General features: G+C 37.3%; 1 protein-coding gene across 1 annotated transcript in view; it reads left to right on the top strand.

Moving 5' to 3' along the window:
- ADGRV1 (adhesion G protein-coupled receptor V1) overlaps positions 1–22,384 on the top strand; it is a 515,461-nt gene that overhangs the window by 223,026 nt on the left and 270,051 nt on the right. The window contains exon 83 of the mRNA XM_046001147.1: positions 2,368–2,468. Within this exon, the coding sequence (XP_045857103.1) occupies positions 2,368–2,468 (101 nt within the window). The remainder of the gene's footprint in view (positions 1–2,367; positions 2,469–22,384) is intronic.

The raw sequence follows: 22,384 nt of genomic DNA, 5'->3' as shown, positions 1-22,384 counted from the left end.
TTGAAAACTGAAGTATTAATTTCTTAAATCTAAGGTATTCAGTATGTTCCCCAAGGTCAGCTAAGGCTCGGGGACAGCCTGCTTGAATTTTTTTAGCACCTTCTCCTACAAATAAAAAAATGTATCCAGATCACTATCATGCATTATAGTTAAAAGCTAATAGAGTCTAGCCCATTTTCCCACCACCAGGTGTCATGCTAGCATTTTAATTGAAGCTTGTATACTTAATTAGGTATTATTGAGCTGGTCAAGTTTAACTACAAAATTTATTTCATGTATGTGAGTATAATGGAGAATTACCAAGTTAAGGGAAAAGGCTGTGAATAAGATCTTCTTGTTAACTAGAAAAAAACCCAAAACAGTTGATTCATGTATATTTCTACTTTTTCCGGCACTAATCCCGTTGCCTTGCATCTATCACAATAGATATAGAGTAAAGCACATATTTATGATCATGTGGCCTATTTTGACAAAAATTTTGCAAGGCCTTGCTTTTAAAATCAGTATATTACACACCATACACACACCTGAAATTTTGAGTTTAAACTAGCTTTGATCATCACAGGAAATTCAGACTGTACCTTGGTGAGTTCAGAGCATCAGCTTCTGTTTATAGACTAGTCTAGTTTATAGACTACCTGGGTAAGGGTGCAAAGTCAGGCATGACTCTGCAGTTTCTGGACGTACTGTGTACCTGTGTGGGTGGATTTTGGGGCAGCCCCAAGAGCTGCACACCTGTCCCAGATCAACCTAGAGCAGTCATCCTAAAAATGGATTATTGTAGATTTCCTGGCCAAATGCCTAGGCTCAAAGCCTTGGCTAATGCAAAGACTCACTCCCTGTGTAGAACTTTGTCTAACTTATTAAAATCTAAACATACTGAAAGCCCTTTCCCAAAAGAGTTAAGACAGGCATTGCTGTAAGGAATATTAGTGATAGACCCCATGTGAGCACTTGGCAGATGCCCAATCCACCTACACCAACATGCAGTTAGGTCCATAGCTTCAGAGAAAATAATGAGAAAGCAAATGTGGAATAAATGCAGTGAGGTAATGCATACAATGTGCATGGCAAAGCAGGGTATACATACCAATTACTATGTTTTGATAATTCTTAGACAAAATAACACTATTAATAGCAACACTATTATTGAGAGAGATTAAAAGGCTTATGTGGGGCACCTGGGAGGCTCAGTGTGTTAAAACCTCTGCCTTCGGGCGAGGTCATGATCCCAGGGTCCTGGGATTGAGCCCCACACTGGGCTCTCTGCTCAGTGGGGAGCCTGCTTCCTCCTCTCTCTGCCTGCCTCTCTGCCTACTTGTGATCTCTGTCAAATTAAAAAAAAAAAAAATCTTAAAAAAAGGCTTATGTGAAAAAGCAAATGGGTTACTATTTGCAGCACATTTAAATTTTAGAAAGGAAATGCTTTAAAAATATGTGTATACTCAGGGCTCCTGGGTGGCACAGTTGGTTAAGCAGCCCACTCTTGGTTTTGGCTCAGGTCATCATCTCAAGTGGTGGGATTGATTCCCACGTCAGGCTCTGCCCTCAGTGCAGAGTCTGCTTGAGGTTCTTTCTCCTTCTCATCCTCTCTCTCTCTCTCTCAAATAAATAGATAAATCTTAAATATATATATCCTGTACTTAAAACATGGTATTAAAAGAAATTCATACAAATTGCAAGATAAAAGATTTGTTAATACTGAGTTTCTAATCATTACCTTGACAGGTAGATTTCAAGAAGAATAGTTTTCTTTATTCCACTTAAAAATGTGGATGTTTAGGTTGAAAGTCATCTCAAGAAGAAAAAAACATTTTGTTCCCAGTTTTGGCCCCCAGTAGCATAGAGTAACTCTTAAAACTCATAATTACCACTGTTGTAATTACATAACTGTTCCTACTAGGTAAAAAGGGGGTAATTACTGAGCCTGAGTTTTAGTCGTACCATTTACAGGTTTATGCCTAAAAAATCTTCTTCACCTCCCTAAATATCTCTATGTAGCCAAGCCACCTGTTCTTAATAAGTGAGGTTGGAATTTGATCCTTTTCTCAAACAGTATAACTTGTCTAATGGAAACAGAAAACCGGAAGTTTAATGAAATTATTAATCTGCTTCATTTGGGCAATCTTTTGACTAAGGAAGTGAACATGTGGCTCTTTGAAAATTAAAGTTGTCCTTTGGCCTTAGTTGATCACTGTGCAGATTCTCTATGTCACATAAAATGGAGTAGATTAAAATTGCAGTATCATCATTGCCAGAAAACCACACTATGCAGCAGAGGCAGACGATAGCCTTCCGAAGATTTTTGCTGTGCAACTGTTTGTTCCTGGATTGTAAAACTGCATGTGGACTTTTTTATTCCTACAGGGCTTTGCCTGGCTGTTCTTTCCCACACCTTCTGCGCCAGATTTTCCATGTTTGCAGCTAAACTTCTGACTCACATGATGGCAGCCAGCTTAGGTACACAGGTAGGAGAGCTCCGGAATTTCTACTTTTCATGAGATGTTCACGTTTCTTCTGTGATCCTTGAACTGAATGGATAAGTAAAATTTAATTTCGGCTTAGTTGAAGTAAGCGTGTTTCGTTTTGTAGCAGAGGATGGAGAAGGAGCACGGTAAGAGGAAATGAGAGTTTCAGAGTCTAAACAGAGTTTCAGAGCCTCAAAAGTTTGCGAATGTTTTTCTCCAGAAAAGTACTGTAATATCATCCCCTACAAGAAAATAGCTGCTTCTTATCACAAAGCATTATATTCTCAATTTATATATGCTAAATATATAACTAATGTATATATGTATTAAAATTAGCATAGTTTTTAATCTGTTGGAGTAAAATATGCTCTGTTACAAATCCTTTTATATGGAGGGCATTAAGATGATACATTAAAATATCTGGATAATATTCAGTTGACCCTTAAACATGGGAGTTAGGGCACTGACTCCCCATACAGTCAAAAATCTGCGTTTAACTTTTGACTCCCCCAAAACTTAACTACTGATAGTGTACTGTTAAGCCTTACAGGTCATATAAACAGTTGATTAGCATATATTTTGTATGTTATGTGTATTAAATGCCACATTCTTAGGCTAAAGCAAGCTAGAGAAAGTATTATTTTAGAAAATCATAAGGAAAAAAGACATTTACAGTAGACATATACTCTACTTATTGAAAAAAATTCACATGTATGTGGACCCGCACAGTTCAAACCATGTCGTTCAAGAGTCACCTGTATTTTGTTCTGTTTAATATTAAAGAATATGGTTCGGTAGAACATTCTTTTCTGAAAAACTATTCGAGTGTCAATTGCATAAGATAATAGCATGAGAAGCATGTGGTCATTCATTAGCACACAATTTAAAGCCCAGTTTAAACACAGAGGAGAGATCAAAAGATGGAATTAGTACCATGGGGTACTCACAACCTAGAACAGTAGACAACGTGTGTGTGTATACTATGAACATAGACGATTTGCAAACTACTCTGTGGATGTAGATGATGGCTTAATTTATTTTTCTGTGAAAGTCCAGGAAGTCTTCATACAGCTGGTGATGTCTGAGCTGGGACTTGAATGACAGTTTCATACAGTTTGTTGATAAGGGGAAAGGTGGGCACAGATGTTTGTATAAGCAAAGGGAGAGAGCATAATCACTTCTAGTTGAAGGCTGTAGTTACAGATCCAGGTAGCAATAACACATTATATAATATTATTGAGAGAACTTTGTATTTATTTTATAAAGTAAAATTTCCCCTTTTCTATGTAGTTGGGACCCTTCTGGAGTACAAAAAATACTATTTCTTGATTGGGTGCTACTGGTTATATGCGTATATTCAATTTATGTAAATTTCTTGTGCTGTACACTTAGGATTTGCATACTGTCTTTCAGAGTGCTAAAAGTATTTCAATGAACTCTGAACAGAAGATTTTAAAGTAATACCCAGTGGAGGACCTAAAATATAAAATGAAAAATTCTCTGAGATATTGGACTCCTGCTGACTTTTTTTGTCCCATGAGTGAAAATGGCACTTGTAAATTTCGTAACTTTAATTTAGGGGGAGCAATTAAGAGCCAGACTCTAAGTGGAGGATTCCAGATTGAGTTTTTTTTAAAGTACCTATGAGTTATGGGAGGTAACAGCTGTTCCCAAAAGGGGGCTTGCATTGAATTTGACAAAGCTATTTATATTGCCTTGGTAACCTATCTTAACTGTCTGATCTTGCCTTTGCTTCTTGTATGTAAGATCTTAGAAAACCCGCCTTCCATAATTAGAGTTTACTTGGCTGCATTCACCACCCACTCTGGTGATTTTTTGGCAGCGGAATTTGTACAAGTCTTAATTATAGCACTGTAGAATTACAGACAACTCTTCGGTGTCCTAGCAGACAAATTTGCTCATGTCTAGGGATGTGAAAAAAGGACCCAGGATTCATATGTTGGGACATTGCCTTCTGATTCACGTTGTACATAACATTAATTTTAGAGAAGAAGGTTAGTCAAATCCATGTTTTTCGGTTTATTTTTAGAATAGATGAAGCCATGTGGCATGAAGTATTCTATAATGTGTGGCTTTTGACATGAAATCACTGAAAACATCATTTCCATGGTTTATTTTGGTAGGAAGAATTGGTATATCATTGATGGAGAAAGTACTGTTTCCTCAAAATGGTTTACCTATCTACTTTGATTTTTTAAAATACCCTCTAAATGAAAGAGAGTAGTTGTTTCCCTGAAAATCTCTTAGCAAAGGCTTTTTTAAATTCTCAGACTCTCCAAAAAAAGAAATGAAGCTGACTACAGGAACTTGGGCCCGCCCTTTCTGAATTTTAAAAATCATGTTTATATCTCCAATTACGGAATCTTGTCAGGGGGGTGTTCCAGTTCCAACCTCGGATCTCTCATTTAAAATCCTCCATCAACGTTATGTTGACATCCTTAGACTGTGTGTTTCCTTTTGAGAAGTCTTCAGAAATAGATATTTGGCTTATATCCTTCTTTGGCTCCAAGAATGAAACTTCTCTAGCTGGCCTGGAGTGTTTGAGTTGCAAATTCTCACAGGTCAGCCAAAAGCATTCATTTTTAAGTCTTTATTGCTTACCTTGACTAGGTTGAATGGTGTTTGTGGGAAAGGGAAGAATGGAAATGTGATCATCTCTGACTTATTTCAGAGCATTGGGTGTCAATCAATGAGCAAGGCAGTCAGGAGTCAAGAAAATAAGCTTCTGGCTCTACTTCTATACTAGAAACATATGTAAAAATGTATACTTATACTATACATCCATAATTTATTATAAAATGTATTATATGTAGTCTATAAATGGGAGGAAGGTAAACAAGAATCCAAAGATTATTCCTGTTTTGAAAGTCAAAAGATTGTGCTTTAATCTGTAGCTTGTCTTTCTAGCATCTTCGAGAATCATTGACTATAAATAACCAGCAGGTGGCAGTAGAAGATTTTTTTTTTTTTTTTCTTTTAATGGTTTTTCAGTCCAGCAAAAATGGAGTTCAGTAGAAAACTTGAGAGATGTTTTTATAGCACTTCTTTGGGCTAGAGAGTATTCTCCTGCAACATAGTAAATACACATTTGTGGCTTCTTACCATTGTTTTTTAAAATCCGTTTTGTTTGGAATTATACTAAATAAATGTGTAGGGTGCTTTAAGAAAGCTGTACATCACTAGCTTAGAATGTATTTTCTGTCCTTTATCCCTTATAGTTAAATTCAGGGGCATAAGATTGTTTCCATCATTGTATTTTTTGCTGTGAATAATTTTTAATAAGTGTGTTATTTATACTGAAATATGTGTTCATTGAAATGTCACAGGTAGAAGTTTTTGAGATAAGATCTGTATTATCAGTATTGCTTATTTTTTAAAAAGTCTGTATTTTTCTTCAGTGCCAAGTTAATATTTCTCACTTTCCTAGAAGAAAATTACTAACTAGCAAGAAATTGTGAGACCATTCACTTCAAGTATGAAGTGGAAAGCAGCAAACAAATTTTCATGGTATTGGGTGATATTTCTCAGAAAAACATCTAATTATATCTTTGGAATTTTTATCTTAGAATCACATTGCCAACCCATGTGTGCCCTGATAAGGCTGGTAAACAACTAGGACAAAGGACAAGTTTGCAGTTCAGGGTTCTTGGTTCTGGGGGTTCTGTCAGGAAAAGCAATTCTCCAAATCTAAAAAAAGAACAGAAGTTTTCTCATAGAAAACATGATAAGATAGAACTGCATTTACCCTGACTGGTAAACTTAACAGAGGGAAATATTTGGGGCTTTTTCCCTCTGTTTTTTTGTTTGGGTGTCTTAAGCACATATTTCGAAACTAAAGAATAAATTTGTCTGGAAAAATATATATGTAACAGTGATTAAATTTGCCAGCCAGTCTATACATTATCTGAATTCAGATGACAGTTGAGAATGTCTAAAAATTTTAGATGCTTAAATTTAAGTTTTTCGTGGCCATTGGATGTGCAGGAGTATTAACTATATAGGCCTTCTCCTCAATAAAGGGCAAGGGAATTGCCTTAAAATTCAGAGGATTGTTCTCTGGTAGCTAGCTGAGTTTGGGCTATCATTGTTTGCCCAGTATTCTCATTCTGCAACAGTTGGGGTGTCGTTTTGCCCTGTCATTTTGTTTCCCAGGTAGAATGCTGCTCAGATATTCCTGCCAGCAGGTTCTGCTTTAATCTGCAGCCTGTCTCATTTTAGCTTTGACTATCTAGTATCTTTGAGACTCTGAGAGTCATTGACTACATGTGAATGAAGCCAGAAGCCATGTGTAACCTCTCAAATACAGGCTCCTTCTGGCTCCCGCAGGGCCCAGGTTCTCTCCCTCAGCTTGGCACTATTTTGTTGTGACCGCCAGCTCAGGAAAGCCATTGTGTGTGTGGAGTCTGAAAACATGTATCTAACAAGTATATTTTTATCAATTGAAGCAGAATGAGACAGAAATTATAAAGTGTCTAATCAGAACATTGGCTGGAAGTTTTGGTTCATCACTTGGTAACCAGGGTATCCTATGTTATTTCTGCTTTCATTACTAAAGGAAAGTATTTAAGAATTTACATGCAAGGATCAGAATTGGATCATGCTTTGACGATTGGGTACTTGAGAAACACAAAGGGTCATTATTCAGTAGAACATTTAGGATTATTTGTTAGTGCATACATAAGTAGGTTAGAGAAGTGTTTCTTATACTTCGTGTCGGCATCTTAGTAAAATTCGGATACTGAACCAGTAAGTCTAGGATGGATTTCTGGACGGCGCTTGTTAGGAAGTTAGGTTAACCATGTTATGACCCAAGGAAATCTGGTTGTTGTTGCTGCCAATCCTGCTTTTGCTGTTATTATTACTAAAGCCACACCGACAACAACAACCTTTACTAAGAGAAATTATTTAAGAAATGCCACTAATTAAATTTTTACTTTCTTTTAAAGCGTCACTGCCTTTGAAACTACTTACGAACATTTGTCTTTCTTTCTTGAAGGAACGACTTCTGCTGCTGTTTTTTTCTTGTTTCATCCTCTCCCTCCTGCCCCCCAACCCTGGGTTACTAAGAAAAGGAAAGGTACTTAGATAAGCAAACTAATGTACAACTCAAAGTACAGACTAGGCTTTTATTTTGGTCTTTCTCATAGCATTTCATACTTGGCAGAACTTCTCAGTGTTGTTTTTGGACATAAAATAAACCACTAGAAAGAAAGTGTAGCCAGCCCCTCCCCAAGTCCTTCTTTCCTCTAAAGAGCTCAAAAGTGCCCCCACTTAAATGGTATTAAGTATGTAAGGCTTCTATTTTTATTTTTCGTACAAAAAATTCTGTATTTGATTGTGCCTTTTCTTCATGTAGATATTAATTTGATGAACATGGATGAGGAGCATTCTGCATACAGATATGAATATACACTTAAGTTGAATTGACTAATCTGTTTGAGTCATAGTGGCCCAAATAATAACACATTCATGACTGGTGCCCATTCATGTAGTAAAATTAAAAAAAAAAAAAAATATGCAAACCCTGCTTATCCCAGGTGAGGATCATCACTCATCCATAAACTCAGCCACTTTGAACTCATCTACCATAATGCACAGTTTTGAGATTGTGCAATGGGAAATTCCAGGCAAGCTATGCACACAGGAAGTATGTAAATAACAGTCTAAAACAGTAACCTCATTGTAAGAACCAAGTATGAACGCAAATCTCATCTTCTCTAGTATACTGTATAGTACTCCGTAAGCTGTGGACTGGGTTGGGGGCGGGGGGTTCAGCTGGAAGGTTTTCATGAGCAAGTGGAACTGACCTGGTTGTTGAAGGAAGTGTAAGATGTGAGGACTAAGAATGCGGCACATTCTGGGAAGGGAAAACAGCAAGGATCAAGGCATGGAGGTTATAATGGACCTGGGGAATTCCACTTCTGTGAGGCGTGCACCCTATGGATGAAGAAATAGATCCTCCAACCACAGGGGAGGCCGTTTCATATTGCCTGAGGAACATGGGGAGAGAGTGACGGAGTCCAAAAAGGTGCAGTATGAAAGGGGTGTTTTTAAGGATTAATCTGGCAATATGAAAAATGGATTAAAGTAGATGAGAGGCTGGAATTTAGGGAGATGAGTTTAGAGAAGCTGGACAGGGCAGTTTTACCATTACCTGGTTAGGATGAGTTGTGAGCTCGGACAATGTTAGGGGTAATGAGAATCCAAAGGAAGAAATAAGAACTGATTAAAAAAAAAAAAACCTGCCTGTTTTGCTTTATGAAAGCTTTGGAATCTCACTTCTCTCTTTAAACCAATAAAAAGACCACATTGCACATTTTACATTATTTAATAAATGCTAGTATAATACTAAGTATCGTATGAGGTCAGAATTATGATATAGGTACTGATATCACCCTTGTTTTATGGATGGGGCCGTCAGGGTATGAAGAATGTAAGTTCCTTGCCTGAGGTCCCACAGTAGTAAGGGACAGAACCGGTCATTGAGCACAAGCAACTAGGCTTCAGTCCTTGCCTTTTAACCATTATGCATACGGCTGCATAAACCAGAAATTAATGAGGTTTACTGTATCACCGAAGAAGGTAGATGATTTTAAGGTGCCTGGAAAACTGGTGGTTTCATTTGACTCAAATAGAAAAGGCAGAAAGTTTTAATAGGTGGGATGCATGCAGTTTGCAGCCTTAGGGGTTTGAAGTTTCCATAAAACATGTAAGCTCGTGGTTTCAATGTTACTTTCATAAGCATGGAGGTCTTGACACCATGAACTAGGTTCTTTGAGACAGGTTGTGTAGAGAACTTGTGGTTATAGAATACGCATAGTTAATGTCATTTGTGGCATTGAACTCAGTGATTTACATGTTTTGCCTTATTGTGGTAACAACCAGATGAGCCAGGACCTACCATCATTCCTAATTTACAAATGGAAAAATGAGACTAAGTTCCATTACCTGTCTTAACCTTCACTGGTAGAATGTGGCAGCTGGAAGAAAGATTCACACTCGAGGCAGTCTGGCTTCAAACCCATGTGTTTAAAACACTGTGTCATATAGAATGAGAAGGATCATTAGATGCAGATAATTAAAGCACAGTTAAAGCTCCTGAAGCCAAGGAAGGGGAAAAGGTTTCGAATGGAAGGATTGAGCGTCAGTGGGAGATTAGTCGTCAAATTTGGCAAGAACAAGGTCACCGGAAACTTTGGAGAGAGATGATGAAAATGAGACATAAAAGGCTAGGTGGTAAAGAGGTAAGAAGATGTGGGAAAGGCTAAATCAGACCGCACCTGAGAAAAGTTTGGCAGTTGAAGAAGGGGACAGTCAGCCAGGGAAGGGGAGCAATTCAGGTGCCTCTGGTCATAAAAAGCTCACTGAAAGGAAGGTGGACCCTGGGGCTACCAGCTACCAGCAACCAAAAGGGGAAGATTTCCCCCTTCTCCCCCACCCTCCTCATTGGTATTTTCCTCTTTTTTTTTCCCTTAATATTTTATTTATTTATTTATTAGAGGGAGAGTGAGCACGCACAAGTAGGGGAAACAGCAGGCAGAGCAGGAGAGGGAGAAGCAGGCTTCCCACTGAGTGAGGAGCCCGATGTGGGACTTGATTCCAGGACCCTAGGATCATGACCTGAGCTGAAGGCAGCTGCTTAACTGACTGAGCCACCCAGGCATCCTGGTATTTTCCTCTTTTGAAATAGAATCTTTTACAGAATCCTGATGAAAGGGTAATAAGATTTAGTGCATTTCTCCTTGGTCCCTGTTTTTATTTATACTTTTTGATTGCATGGAAATGAGTGACACTCTGCTAGTGTGCCTAGCCTAACCATGTTACATCTAGAAGATTAGAGCTATAGTTTGAGCTCCCCCTCCCCCATTTCTTGAATCCAAATTTCTTTGATGCCTTTATATGTGACTCTGCAATCAGTTATGAAGAAAATTTGTAACTACTGATTAGTTGTTTTTACAACCAAAAATATTAATATTTGTTATTTGCTAGTATGTGCTTTGAAGGGATTAAAGTGATGTTGGTATTCAGATAGACTAAAATTTGAATTTTAGGGGTACCTGGGTGGCTCAGTAGGTTAAAGCCTCTGCCTTTGGCCCAGGTCATGATCCTAGGGTCCTGGGATCAAGCCCCGCATTGGGCTCTCTGCCGAGGAGAGAGTCTGCTTCCCTTCTTCTCTCTCTGCCTGCCTCTCTGCCTACTTGTGATCTCTGTCTGTCAAATATATAAATTTTTAAAAAATCTTAAAATTTGAATTTTAATCCACTTCCAGAAGAAATAGTGTATTTTATTTTTGCTTTCTTCTTCAGTACACTTTTTCTTTATATATATTCTTAAATCTTTTCATAAAGAAATCCAGCTTTTTTCCAGCATGCTTCCAAAATTCAGCTCAACCATAAACTGTTTTCCCTAAATTGACAATAAGTGGACGCTGAAGATACAAAAATAGTATCATGGTCACACTACTGGGAAATTCAAACTTTCCCAAGTGCTGAAGTAGCAAAGTAACAGAAAGAGTGAGTAATATTCTGAATGAGGCTACAGTGACATTATCATGTTTGCAACATGGCTTTTGTTACTAGGAAAATTTGTGAGACTAATCCAGACTTTACCAGAAAATACCAGTTTGGAATGTTCTATTACAGCCTAAGAAGCATAAACTGTCCTTGACTTTTAAAAGACTACTTTTGATGTCCCCAACAAAGGAAAATCAGCGTCTGAGAAAAATTGTTTTTTATGAATATTTTAAGTGACAAATATGGAGTGTAGGGGGAAGAGACCCAATTTGGGAATTAAAAGGACAAATGGAGTACTATCCCTGAGCCATATCAGAAAAGTCTTTGGAAGAATAAGAATGCCTGCCTTGCAGAGTTGTTAAAAGAATAATAGATGGTGTTCAAAAAACTTGAAACACAAGACTTGGAGAACAGGGGAGCAAAGGAGGAAAGCAAGGTGGGTTCCTGCTGCCGCAGAGCAGTGAAGAGGCCCTTTGGGTTCTGCTGAGTTGAACTCTTCCTAATGCCTCTGGAGCACCTAGCCTGGTTCCGTGTTCTTGAGGTTTTCTTAAATCAATTGTGAGGAAGGGGAGAGTCTGTTCAGCCCCACCCTTTTAAAACAACTTGATCTTGCGGGTTGCCTCCCTTCTCATTGTACTGTCCCAGAAAGGCTTTTTAAAGATTTACTTATTTATTTTAGAGAGAGAAGGAAAGCACGCACAGGGGCGTGGGGGGAGGGTACGGGGTGGGAGGGACAAATGAAGAGGGAGAGCGAGACTCTCAAGCAGACTCCCCACTGAGCACAGAGCCTGACCTGGGGCTCCATGCAGGGCTCAATCCCATGACCCTGAGATCATGACCTGAGCTGAAATCGAGAGTCAAACGTTTAACCAACTGAGCCACCCAGGCACCCTTGCTTTGTTTATATTTTTAAGATGAGACTTCTTCCCCTAATCTTGAGTATTTTGTAAGTGCTTGGGTCTTTATTGCTTGCATTGAGTTGTTGAAACCTTAAGAACTGTATATATAGATAGAGATGTCATATTATGTATGCTTTTTCATATATATATTTAAATAGGCATATACATGTCTTTTTAAAAATATATATGCCTTTATATATGAAAAACATAAAATACATATATATTATTTACATATACTGTGGCTGTGTCGTGTAAGCTTGAGTCATGTAAGCTTGTGCCTGTGTGTGTGAATACATTTGGAAATTGAAATAGACTTCTATTTCAAAAACACAGAAGTACTATGTGATGAAACACTTGGTACTGCTACGTACTTCCTGCTATGAACACTGATATGCATAAATTCTGTGTACCCTTTACAACACTGTGAGGTGGTCAGTATTGTTTTTATTACCTCTGCATTGAACTGGAGAAAAAAGAGACCCCCCCAAATTACGTTATTTGCCCTCCTATGCCATCCTACCTCAGCTAGGTCTGGCAGCTCCAAATCTTGCTCTCCCTTCCCACTCTTTTCCAAGTATATCAGAGAACACTGCTGTGATGCCTTTTCCTCCCCTTCCATGGAATGGAAGAGCATGTCTCTTGGAGACGTTTTTTAAAACAGCTGTGTTGAGATACAATTCATAGACTATACAGTTCGCCCATTTAAAGTGTATAACTCATTGACTTTTAGTATATATGCAGGGCTATACACCCATCACTGCCATAAATTTTATTTATTTTTTCTAGCTTTATTGAGGTATAACTAATATTTATTACTATACTCATCATGATAGTTGATGTCTCTTAAGCCTCATTTTTAGTTCTCTGACATCTTGCTTCCTTTTGTAAATCTTTTCAATGATGGGCCCTTACAAAATTGGTTCTTAAATTTACAAATACGTCAATAAGTCCTAGGAAGTCACATCTTGGAGCTTTAGCTGCTTGCTCTACCGAAAAAGAGTGTCTTACATTTGGTTGCCCATATGCCTAGCTAAGCCTTAAGGTCTTGAGCAAAGACTATTCCTTTTTTTAATATCATATGCTATACCAAATGATAAACCAGAGGGCCAAAATAACAACAGTTGTAAAAGTAAAACACCCTTTCCTACAGCCTTGTTAGTTGTGTGGAGTCTAGAATCACCTTTCTAGCAAACCCCCATTTGGATCCAATCTCCCAAGTACATAAACTCTATGTTCTGCCAGGGATGGGAGGAAATTGGTTTCAGGCACTATGTTTTGGTTGTAAGGGTGAATGTTATTGCCAAATTGAAACATTTACATGTTACATATCAACAGCCAAGTGCATTTCATGGCCAAATTTCATCTACAGAAGATGGCAAGCGTAAGTGGTCTTATTGGGGCTAGGTGGGAAATGGAGAAATTCCATAGCAACCCCATAGTTCACCGCTGAGCCCCACTCCAGTTGGTTTTATGCCCTCGCCCCTTTAGGAATACAGAAACCAAAGTTACATGAAAGTGTGAAATTCTGAGTTCATATTCTCCATTATATTTAAAAAAATTTCAGTATGGATTTCCCTTTTAAAAAATATGCATGGAGTTAACTATATTTGGGAATCAAGTGTATTTTATCTCGATGCTTCCGGAGTTTATCCCAATCGTTTTTATGTTCCTGTAAACCATCTTTCTTCTACAGTAGCCTTGAAACTGTTCCCCATGGTTTTACTCTGGCCCTCGTGTTTACAATCTGTTCTTTTCTCAGGAGCCAGAGTAGTCCTTTCAAAGACTTAATCCGACCAAGTCATTCTCCCACCTAAAATCCCTCAGTGACTTCCTATAAAAAGAGGAACTTTTGACCTTTGTCCAGCAGACACTTGAGGATCATTCCTACCTACTCTGATCTCACCTCCTGCAGTCTCCACCCACTGACCCAGCACCAGCCCTAGTGGACAAATGTCAGTTCCTTAAACGTACCACCTCCTTCTTGTCCTGGGTTCTGGATTCCAGTTAAATCCCAAGCCTGGACAGTTCTGCACCAGTGTTTACTTAATCATAAATTTATTCATCTGTCCATCCTTCACACTCAGCTCATACTTTTATCACCTTAACAGTCTCCCTGAGCAGCCCCCTGCCCCACAATACCACATCACTGTTTATTTTATATCATAAATCAGTATCTGGGTTCTCTTGTTTATTTATTATCTTCTGTCCCCTTCCTCACTTCCTACTTCTCACCTCTTAGAATAGAAATTCCATTGGGGGGCGCCTGGGTGGCTCAGTGGGTTAAAGCCTCTGCCTTCTGCTCAGGTCATGATCTCAGGGTCCTGGGATAGAGCCCCACATTGGGCTCTCTGCTCAGCAGGGAGCCTGCTTCCCACTCTCTCTGCCTGCCTCTCTGCCTACTTGTAATCTCTGCCTGTCAAATAAATATATAAAATATCTTAAAAAAAAAAAAAATTCCATTGGGCCAGGAATTGCCTGTCTTGTTCATTGCAGTGTTTTTAGCACCGAAAAAAAGTTTTTTGGCGCATACTAGATTTTCAGTAAGAACCGGTTAAAATAATGAGAAAAACAATCAGGTGCAAGGAAATTGTAGGCTTGCTCCTTAAAAAAAAAAAAAAAATCTTCAGCCATTTAAAAGCAAGTTATCACCATTTTCTAATGAAAATGAGCTCAATTCCTTAAAGAAAAATCAGAATTTAAAAAGATTATTCATATTACTAGATAATTGTAATATTGTGGGGTCTACAACACAGCTTACAGACAAAGTGCATTATAACTCTTGCTTTATAGTTTAAGGGTACTCAATTCAGAATTAGTTTTTCCAGAAAAATAGTAATGAGAAGTTAAGAAGTAATGAGAAGTTAAGAACCCAAGCCAGCCACCCAACACTATTCAACTCTTAATCTGGTTATTATGGATCCTAATTGTACTTAGTAATTTTTCTTTTTTTTTTTCCATTTTATTTATTTTTTCAGTGTAACAGTATTCATTCTTTTTGCACAACACCCAGTGCTCCATGCAAAACGTGCCCTCCCTATTACCCACCACCTGTTCCCCCAACCTCCCACCCCTGACTCTTCAAAACCCTCAGGTGGCCCCAACCTCATGTTAAAACACATTCTGATGTCTGATTAGGAACTTCAAAAAAACCCTGGCTACTCTGACAGCCAGTTCCTTCTTCAGAAGCCTGAAACAGCTGACCACAGAGGCCCAGCATTGGGAGGGGAATGGGGGCAGGTGATGGGGAGTTATCAGTGAGAGGCAGACTTCTGGAAACTTGCTTCCTGAGTTTAGGGAGATGTTCTGGCAAGTGACTTGGATGGCAGATGTGAAGGTTTCTGAATCTTGTGGACAAAAGTACGAAGAATGGGATTTAGTGCTTAAAGCAGCTTTTTAAACTTCTTATTGAGAAACAGAGTTAAAAATGAGAGAATATAGAGGATACAGAAGAGTTTTCTTAAATAAGAATAAGATCTCTTTGTATTCCACAAGAATAATATTTTGTGTTAAGTTGAGTGAGCACTGGGTCTTATATAACGAATGAATCGTTGAACACTACACCAAAAACTTATGATGTACTATATTCTGGCTAACTGAACATAATAAAAGATTCAGTGTAGATACTCAGGATAGATAATAACTAACTTTAATAGCTAATTTTAATAAATAATTAACTCATAAATGTCTATGTGCCAAGATAGATAATGTGAGCTATTAAAATGAGGATCTAAGTAACAAGGTTGTCATATTGATAGTATGTTGGAATTCGGGCTGAGATGAGATATTCTGACATATTATAATATGTCTAGACATAATGAACAATCCTGCCATGTTTAGGTGATGTTTACAATTATAATGAAACTGTTGATCATTTCTGAGTTTATTCTAATGTGTATCACACTCTCAAAGCCTTCTAACCTATGCATAGCTGAAAGCATTTCTTATAATGCTTGGTATTTTGAAAACAAATGAGCTGATGAAACATAGTAATCATAAAACCGTTTTCCTTCCCCCAAAATATATTTTAAAAAATTGAAATCTTTGCACTAAGGAATGTGGTTTTATACCTCCGAAACCTTGAGATAAAAAGTGAAAGTGTTAGTTGATTTTCCTTGTTTTCTTGAGTCTGTAGAGAAGTGTTCAATAAATATTTGTTTTAGTAGGGCAATATAAACATCTTAAATTATATAAATAGAGGCTTGTAGGTATTGCTTACATTGTTTCTTTATTCCCCAGAGGTACAAAGTCCAGAGGAATCTAAGAGATTAACCTCGGGAAGTCAGAAGAGTTGGATTGCCACTGTTTTAACTCAGGTCATGGTCATCATTACCATTCATTCATTACATACTTGTGAGACCACCTGAAAAATGACCTATATTATACAAACAGTCCACATTTGAACAACCTTTCACTCTAAGTTTGTTTGTTAGTGTTGATTATTGAAAAGTCAGATGAGGGCAAGCAAGTCTATCTCCTCCTGTTTGAGTCTTAATCTGAGCAACAGAAAAATCTATTCTCTAGCTAATAAAAAGAAGAGAATCTTTTCTGAAGTTTTTGTAGAAGCCCAATTTAAATTTATCTATTCGTATATAACTACTATTCATTGTTCCCATTCCACAAATATTTGGTGTTATATGTAATATATAAGGTTTTTTGCTAGGAATTACAGACATAAAGATAAATAAGATATATCCTCAAGCTATTCATAGTCTACTAGGAAGGGAATAAACATGTAAATAAATGAATGCAGTAGCCTGTTCCAGGGATATGATCACAGCCTGTACAGGATACAGTGGGAACAACAACAACAAAAAGATAAAAGGGAGTTATTAATTCTATCCAGGGTGAGGGGTGGGGTTAGAAAAATCTCTTATAAAGATGAGAATTCTTCAGCTGTCTTGAAAGATAAGAAATCTTTACCAAGTGGAATCTACATATAATTAAAATACAGACATTAGTAGAGGCAGAAGAATGGGCCCTGTCTGGTGGGAATAGTGAGACAAAAGAGATTGCTCTCTATTGGACTATACTCTGTTTATTTTGCAAGGCTTCAGGGATGGTTCAGCTGGTTAAGGGCTGCTGGCAAGGAAGGGAGAATTGCTTCCGTGGCAGATTTGGAAAGATGGACAGTAGTCTTCAGACCTGAGCAGAACTCATATTTGAGGAAATGAGAATTTCTTTTTTTTTTCTTTTTTAAGATTTTATGTATTTACTTGACAGAGAGAGATAGAGAGAGCACAAACAAGGGGAACGGCAGGCAAAGTGAAAGGGAGAAGCAGGCTCCCCACTGAGCAAAGATTCCCCCCCACCCCCAAACTCAGGGCTCGATCCCAGGACCCTGGGATCATGACCTGAGCCAAAGGCAGATGCTTAACTGAGCCACCCAGGTGCCCTGGAATGAGAATTTTCTATAGATTTTTCACAGATATGAATTTGGGTACCACACATACATTTTCATGTCTCATGAGCATTTTTCTTAGAAATATATTAAGTCTAATCTGAAAAGTCCACTGTATCCAGTTCTATACTACTGCTCAGAAAAATCAGAAGTCTCTCCTCTGTAAGGTGTCAGGTTCTGTAGGGTTTAAGATTTTTTTTAATCTTTTAATAATACACAAGGTAATGCCTCTTTAAAAGTGAAGCACTTATTACACATTGAGATAAAAAGCTATTTCATAAAGAATAATTCCTCAAAACAGCTCCAATGAGCTCTTTGTTATTAGTTCAAGGGAAGAAACAGGAAAAAGCTAATCCAGTATAAAGTTTGTTTTTCAGTGATACTTCAAATGCAATCTACTGCAGCCATGTTAAAGGTCCATATCAGTATGATTTAATGTAGTTATATATATATTACAATATTTAAACCTGTATAAAAATATTAATACAACACTATGTTTTATATCCCTTTTATAAGCCCCAAAGACTAATTTCAGAAAAGCACAGCAATGAAGTTGTGGTAACTCCAATGTTTAACTGTAGGAAATATATCCTGTGTATATTTTCCATAATATTACCTTTTGTGAATCTACTATTGAATTCATGTTTTTAAGGTAAAGATAGAATTCAGAACATAGAGAAATACAGTGAAAATGCCACAGGAAAATGTTTGTGTCGTTGTTGAAATTCAGCATGAGTACCTCTGTTTAAAGTTATTAATAGGCCTGAGAACAACAATATAAGCAATTTCTCCTAAATAGAAGCAAGTCTGAGAGAATAGACTTCCGTCAGAAGTGGCTGCTGTTAGGGAGAGGGGAAGCTGAATTCAAACAGTTTTGTGAGAAACTAGAAAAGAGGAAGCAATTCAGCTTCACAATCGGTCACTGATATTTGGTTTACTCTCTTCGGAGTTTACAAGTGGCTGCCAAGTTACGTATAATGCAGGCTGCCTAATCCTTGGAGGCCTCTCTTCCAGCTAACGTCTGCGTCAGTGGTGGCCATGAGAGAGGAAGCAACTTGAGGAAAACATTGTTTACCACTTGAGTTTAACATGGAATTGGAAGTCTGAAGTAAGCAGTTTAGAACACTATTGGAATGCTGTTTTGTGTACATTTAAAAGACATAGTGATTCCAAGAGTTACTGAACATCTATTCCTAAATGTTAAATAGGATATCATTCTGAAGGGTACATTCTTACCACTTCTTTGGGGGTAGTTATGAAAAGCCAAAGACATACTTTTTTTTTTTTTTTAAGATTTTATTTATTTGACAGAGAGAGATCATAAGTAGGCAGAGAGGCAGGCAGAGAGAGAGGAGGAAGCAGGCTCCCTGCTGAGCAGAGAGCCTGACGCAGGGCTTGATCCCAGGACCCTGGGATCTCGTGACCTGAGCTGAAGACAGAGGCTTAACCCACTGAGCCACCCCGGCGCCCCCAAAAGACATACTTTTAATAAATACTTCTTGTGTTTACAGTCATGTATAAATTCTGTGTGAGATGAGACAGATAATCTGACCAATATACCCCAAAGTAGTTACAGTCATGTCCTCCAGAAGATTACAATCTAAGGAGTGCTGGGTGTATTTATAGGTATATGAAACAAGAGAAAGCAAGAGTTTGGAATTGGCTACATAACTGTGGTAGAGTTGTCACCCACTTTTTGTTGCACATTTATACTTTTTCTCACTTACAGATTATAATTTACGTGAGGGTGAGGACTCTAACCACATTTGTTTGTTAGATCTCCTTCTGTGGACAAACTGGGACAAATAGAAAAGAAACCATTGACCAGCTGCATGTGAGTAATTCTTTCCCCAGGATAAGCCCACTTCAGCTGTTAAGTGGAGAATGGCTTGGGTAAGGTGTTGTAGAACAAAGGTCACAGACTCAGCCATGTTTGAAACAAGATTTTAATCCCTTTTCTCTCACTGTGCAAGCAGATTTGCGGAGGGAAGGGAAGGGAGCATCCACCAGCAAAAGTAAGTTGAGAACTCCAACCTCACTTCTAGGAGTAGAACCTAAGATTCCTACCCTGTCATTCCAAAAATTGTTTTGAGATCCACAGAAAAGATAGACCCTTATATTCATAAGTAAACCCACTTAACATATGTATTTGAAGAGCAATTTGTGCACATTTTGAAAGCAAAAAAGCATCAGTAAAAATCGGTTATAAATTTGAAAGGAGATTTGAAAAGAAAAAGCAATTTTCATTTAGGGAAATAAGGAAGGTATAACATGAGAATAATACAGTTATTTTGTTAAAGTTTAAAAAAATTTTCTTTCATTTTTAAAATGTGTGACCTATAGTTATTTTGATTATGGAAGCACTGATTCCCCTCATCAAAGGTAGAGTGGCCTTTCTCCCAAACCTAAACAAGATTTAGCCTTGTTTCTTGAAATTTAATTTTTTTAAATTGTGCTTCTTTGATTTGATTTTTCCCTTCATTTTCCCGAATGGAAGTGGCATATATTTAATTTTAAGTTTTAATTCAATTAAACCTAATTATTTTAAGAAGACATTTTTAGGTAGTTTTGTTTGTTTTCGTTTTATTTATATAATTCTTAGAAGGGTAATAGTATTGTTAATAATATTCTCTTTGAGGGCACCTGGGTGGCTCAGTGAGTTGAATATCTGACTCTTGATTTCAGCTCAGGTAATGATTTCAGGGTCGTGAGATTGAGCCCCACATCAGGCTCTGTGCTGGGTGTGGAGCCTGCTTAAGATTCTCTCTCTGTCCCTCCCCCACTCCCTCTCTCAAATAAATAAATAAATAAGGAAAAATAAATCTCTTTGAGCTTCTGATGTGGTCCAGAGACTTTAAATATGCTCCTTCGTTTTATTTTCACAGTAGTAGTATCAGTGGCCATTACTAATGTCTTCATTTTATAGCTCTATAATCTGAGACTCACAGAGTATAATTAAATCTGCCCAAGAAACCATAACTATGAAGCAGGACTGAGATTTGAACCCATGTATGTGTCTTAATCTTTTTTCCATGAAACTACCCACAAATGTGTATAAATATGCATATACGTATGGATATCCCATGTATGTACTTTGTTACGCACCCATACTTAGATGATAATTGATGGAATATTTTGTTATTTCTTGGATTCTACTTAGTGCACTGCTGGATTCCCCCTGTGCAATTTTTAAAAAGAAATTAAATGATGCACTCCAGGAAGGGTTCACATTTGCTCATTATTTCTGGCTTAATCAAGTTAATGGAAAGAACAAAAAATAGCTAAGAGCAGAGGCCCTGTAACCAGTGTTGCAGGAAGTTATGCCCCTGTTACTTTTACGTGTGTGTGTGTGTGTGTGTATGTGTGTGTGTGTGTGTGTGGCCAAGGGTCTAATTATTGGGCTGTTAACAATGTAATTTAAGTACTCATTAAAGGTGCTACCATTTAATAGACTTGTCTGATCACAAACCTTCATTAAAAGTCTTAGAAAGGTTTTTTTTTTTTAATCTTGTATTTTTCCATAAAATTCATCTCATTGGATAATTGAAGAGAGGTAGACTTTGGCCTGTGGTTCACAGTAAAGAATGAAGATTGGGTGTGTGAGTGACACTCAGAATTTATAATATTTCTTTGCTTTTTTATAGTATTGCTGCAAATTGTGGAAAACAAATTTGGGAAATTGTAGAGATTGGAAAAAAGAGGCGTAAAGAATAAAATGTGGGGCAAACTTATATTTCACTTCTGAATATAAGCTAACCTTTACCCAGGATTAAGCCATTGGAAGAAGTTCTAAAATTCATATATGGGAGAAAATGACAGATTTCCTCAAAGGTTTTAAAGCGGTAACCTTTTCCATTAATATGTCTGCCTCCACTAGAAAGCTATTTCTAGATTTTAAAATTTAGTCTTTTTTAATTTTAATTTGATATTTTGATTAAGTATAATTATTTTAAAACAAAGATTTTTCTCATTCCTGAAACCAGTTTTACAAAGTTCTCCAATGCTTCTTTGTGTGTCATTCTCACTCATTTTAGAGGGCCGGATAGGAAATAACATTATTGAATACTCTGTTGAGAATCACATATTGTACCTTTTTTTAAACCTCCATTCTACAATATGGAGACAAATAAACTTACCCCTGGTCTCATGCCTAGATTACATCTTAAATCTTATATTACAGGGGTTTTTTTACTATACATATACCTATATATTTTTTCATGATAAACTTTTAAAAACTCCTTTCTGTGCTATTTTCCATTTAAAAATTTCAAGAAAGCCTTGTTCTGGATGGGAAAGCTCCACCTGTGTCCAGACAGGCCTTTGGATGCACTCACTGCTTACCTGCTCAGACATGATAAATTGTTCTCTGTGTTGGTGTTTTACATATAGAAAATGAACACCTTTGGAAAAAAAATCTCTTATTGAAGTATAATTAACATACAGTGTTATATTAGCTTTGGGTTTACGATATAAGATTTCAACAGTTCTATACGTTACTCAGTGCTGATCATGATAAATGTGTTCTTAATCCTTTTTATCTATTTCACCCATCCCCCACTGACCTCCCTTCTGGCAACCACCAGATTTGTTCTTTGTATTTAAGAGTCTTGTTTTGTTGTCTCTTTTTTCTTTGTTTGTTTTGTTTCTGAAATTCCACTTGAGTGAAATCATATGGTATTTGTCTTTCTCTGTCTGACTTGCTTCATTGAGCATTATACCCTCTAGGTCTATTCACGTTGTTGCAAATGGCAAGATCTCATTCTTTTTTATGGCTGAGTAATATTCCTCTGTCTGTCTGTCTGTCTGTGTGTATCACATCTTCTTGATCCATTCATCTATCTATGAACCCTTGAGTTGCTTCCATATCTTGCCTATTATAGCTAATGCTGATGCATATATCTTTTGGAATTAGTGTTCTTGTTTTCTTTGGGTAATTACCCAGTAAAGGAGTTACTGGATCATGCAGTGAACAGTAGCTATACTGATAATATGTCTCATGGAAGATGAGCAACAATATCCAAAAGTACACAGATGTTTTTAGTCAATGAAAAAGTACATAAAATGATTTTTAACATGAATCAAATT

The sequence above is a fragment of the Meles meles genome, chromosome 3 (genome assembly GCF_922984935.1).
Source record: "Meles meles chromosome 3, mMelMel3.1 paternal haplotype, whole genome shotgun sequence".
In the NCBI taxonomy this organism is placed as follows: domain Eukaryota; kingdom Metazoa; phylum Chordata; class Mammalia; order Carnivora; family Mustelidae; genus Meles; species Meles meles.
Note: the sequence above shows the minus strand (reverse complement) of the source record. Positions and strands in the feature narration are given on the sequence as shown.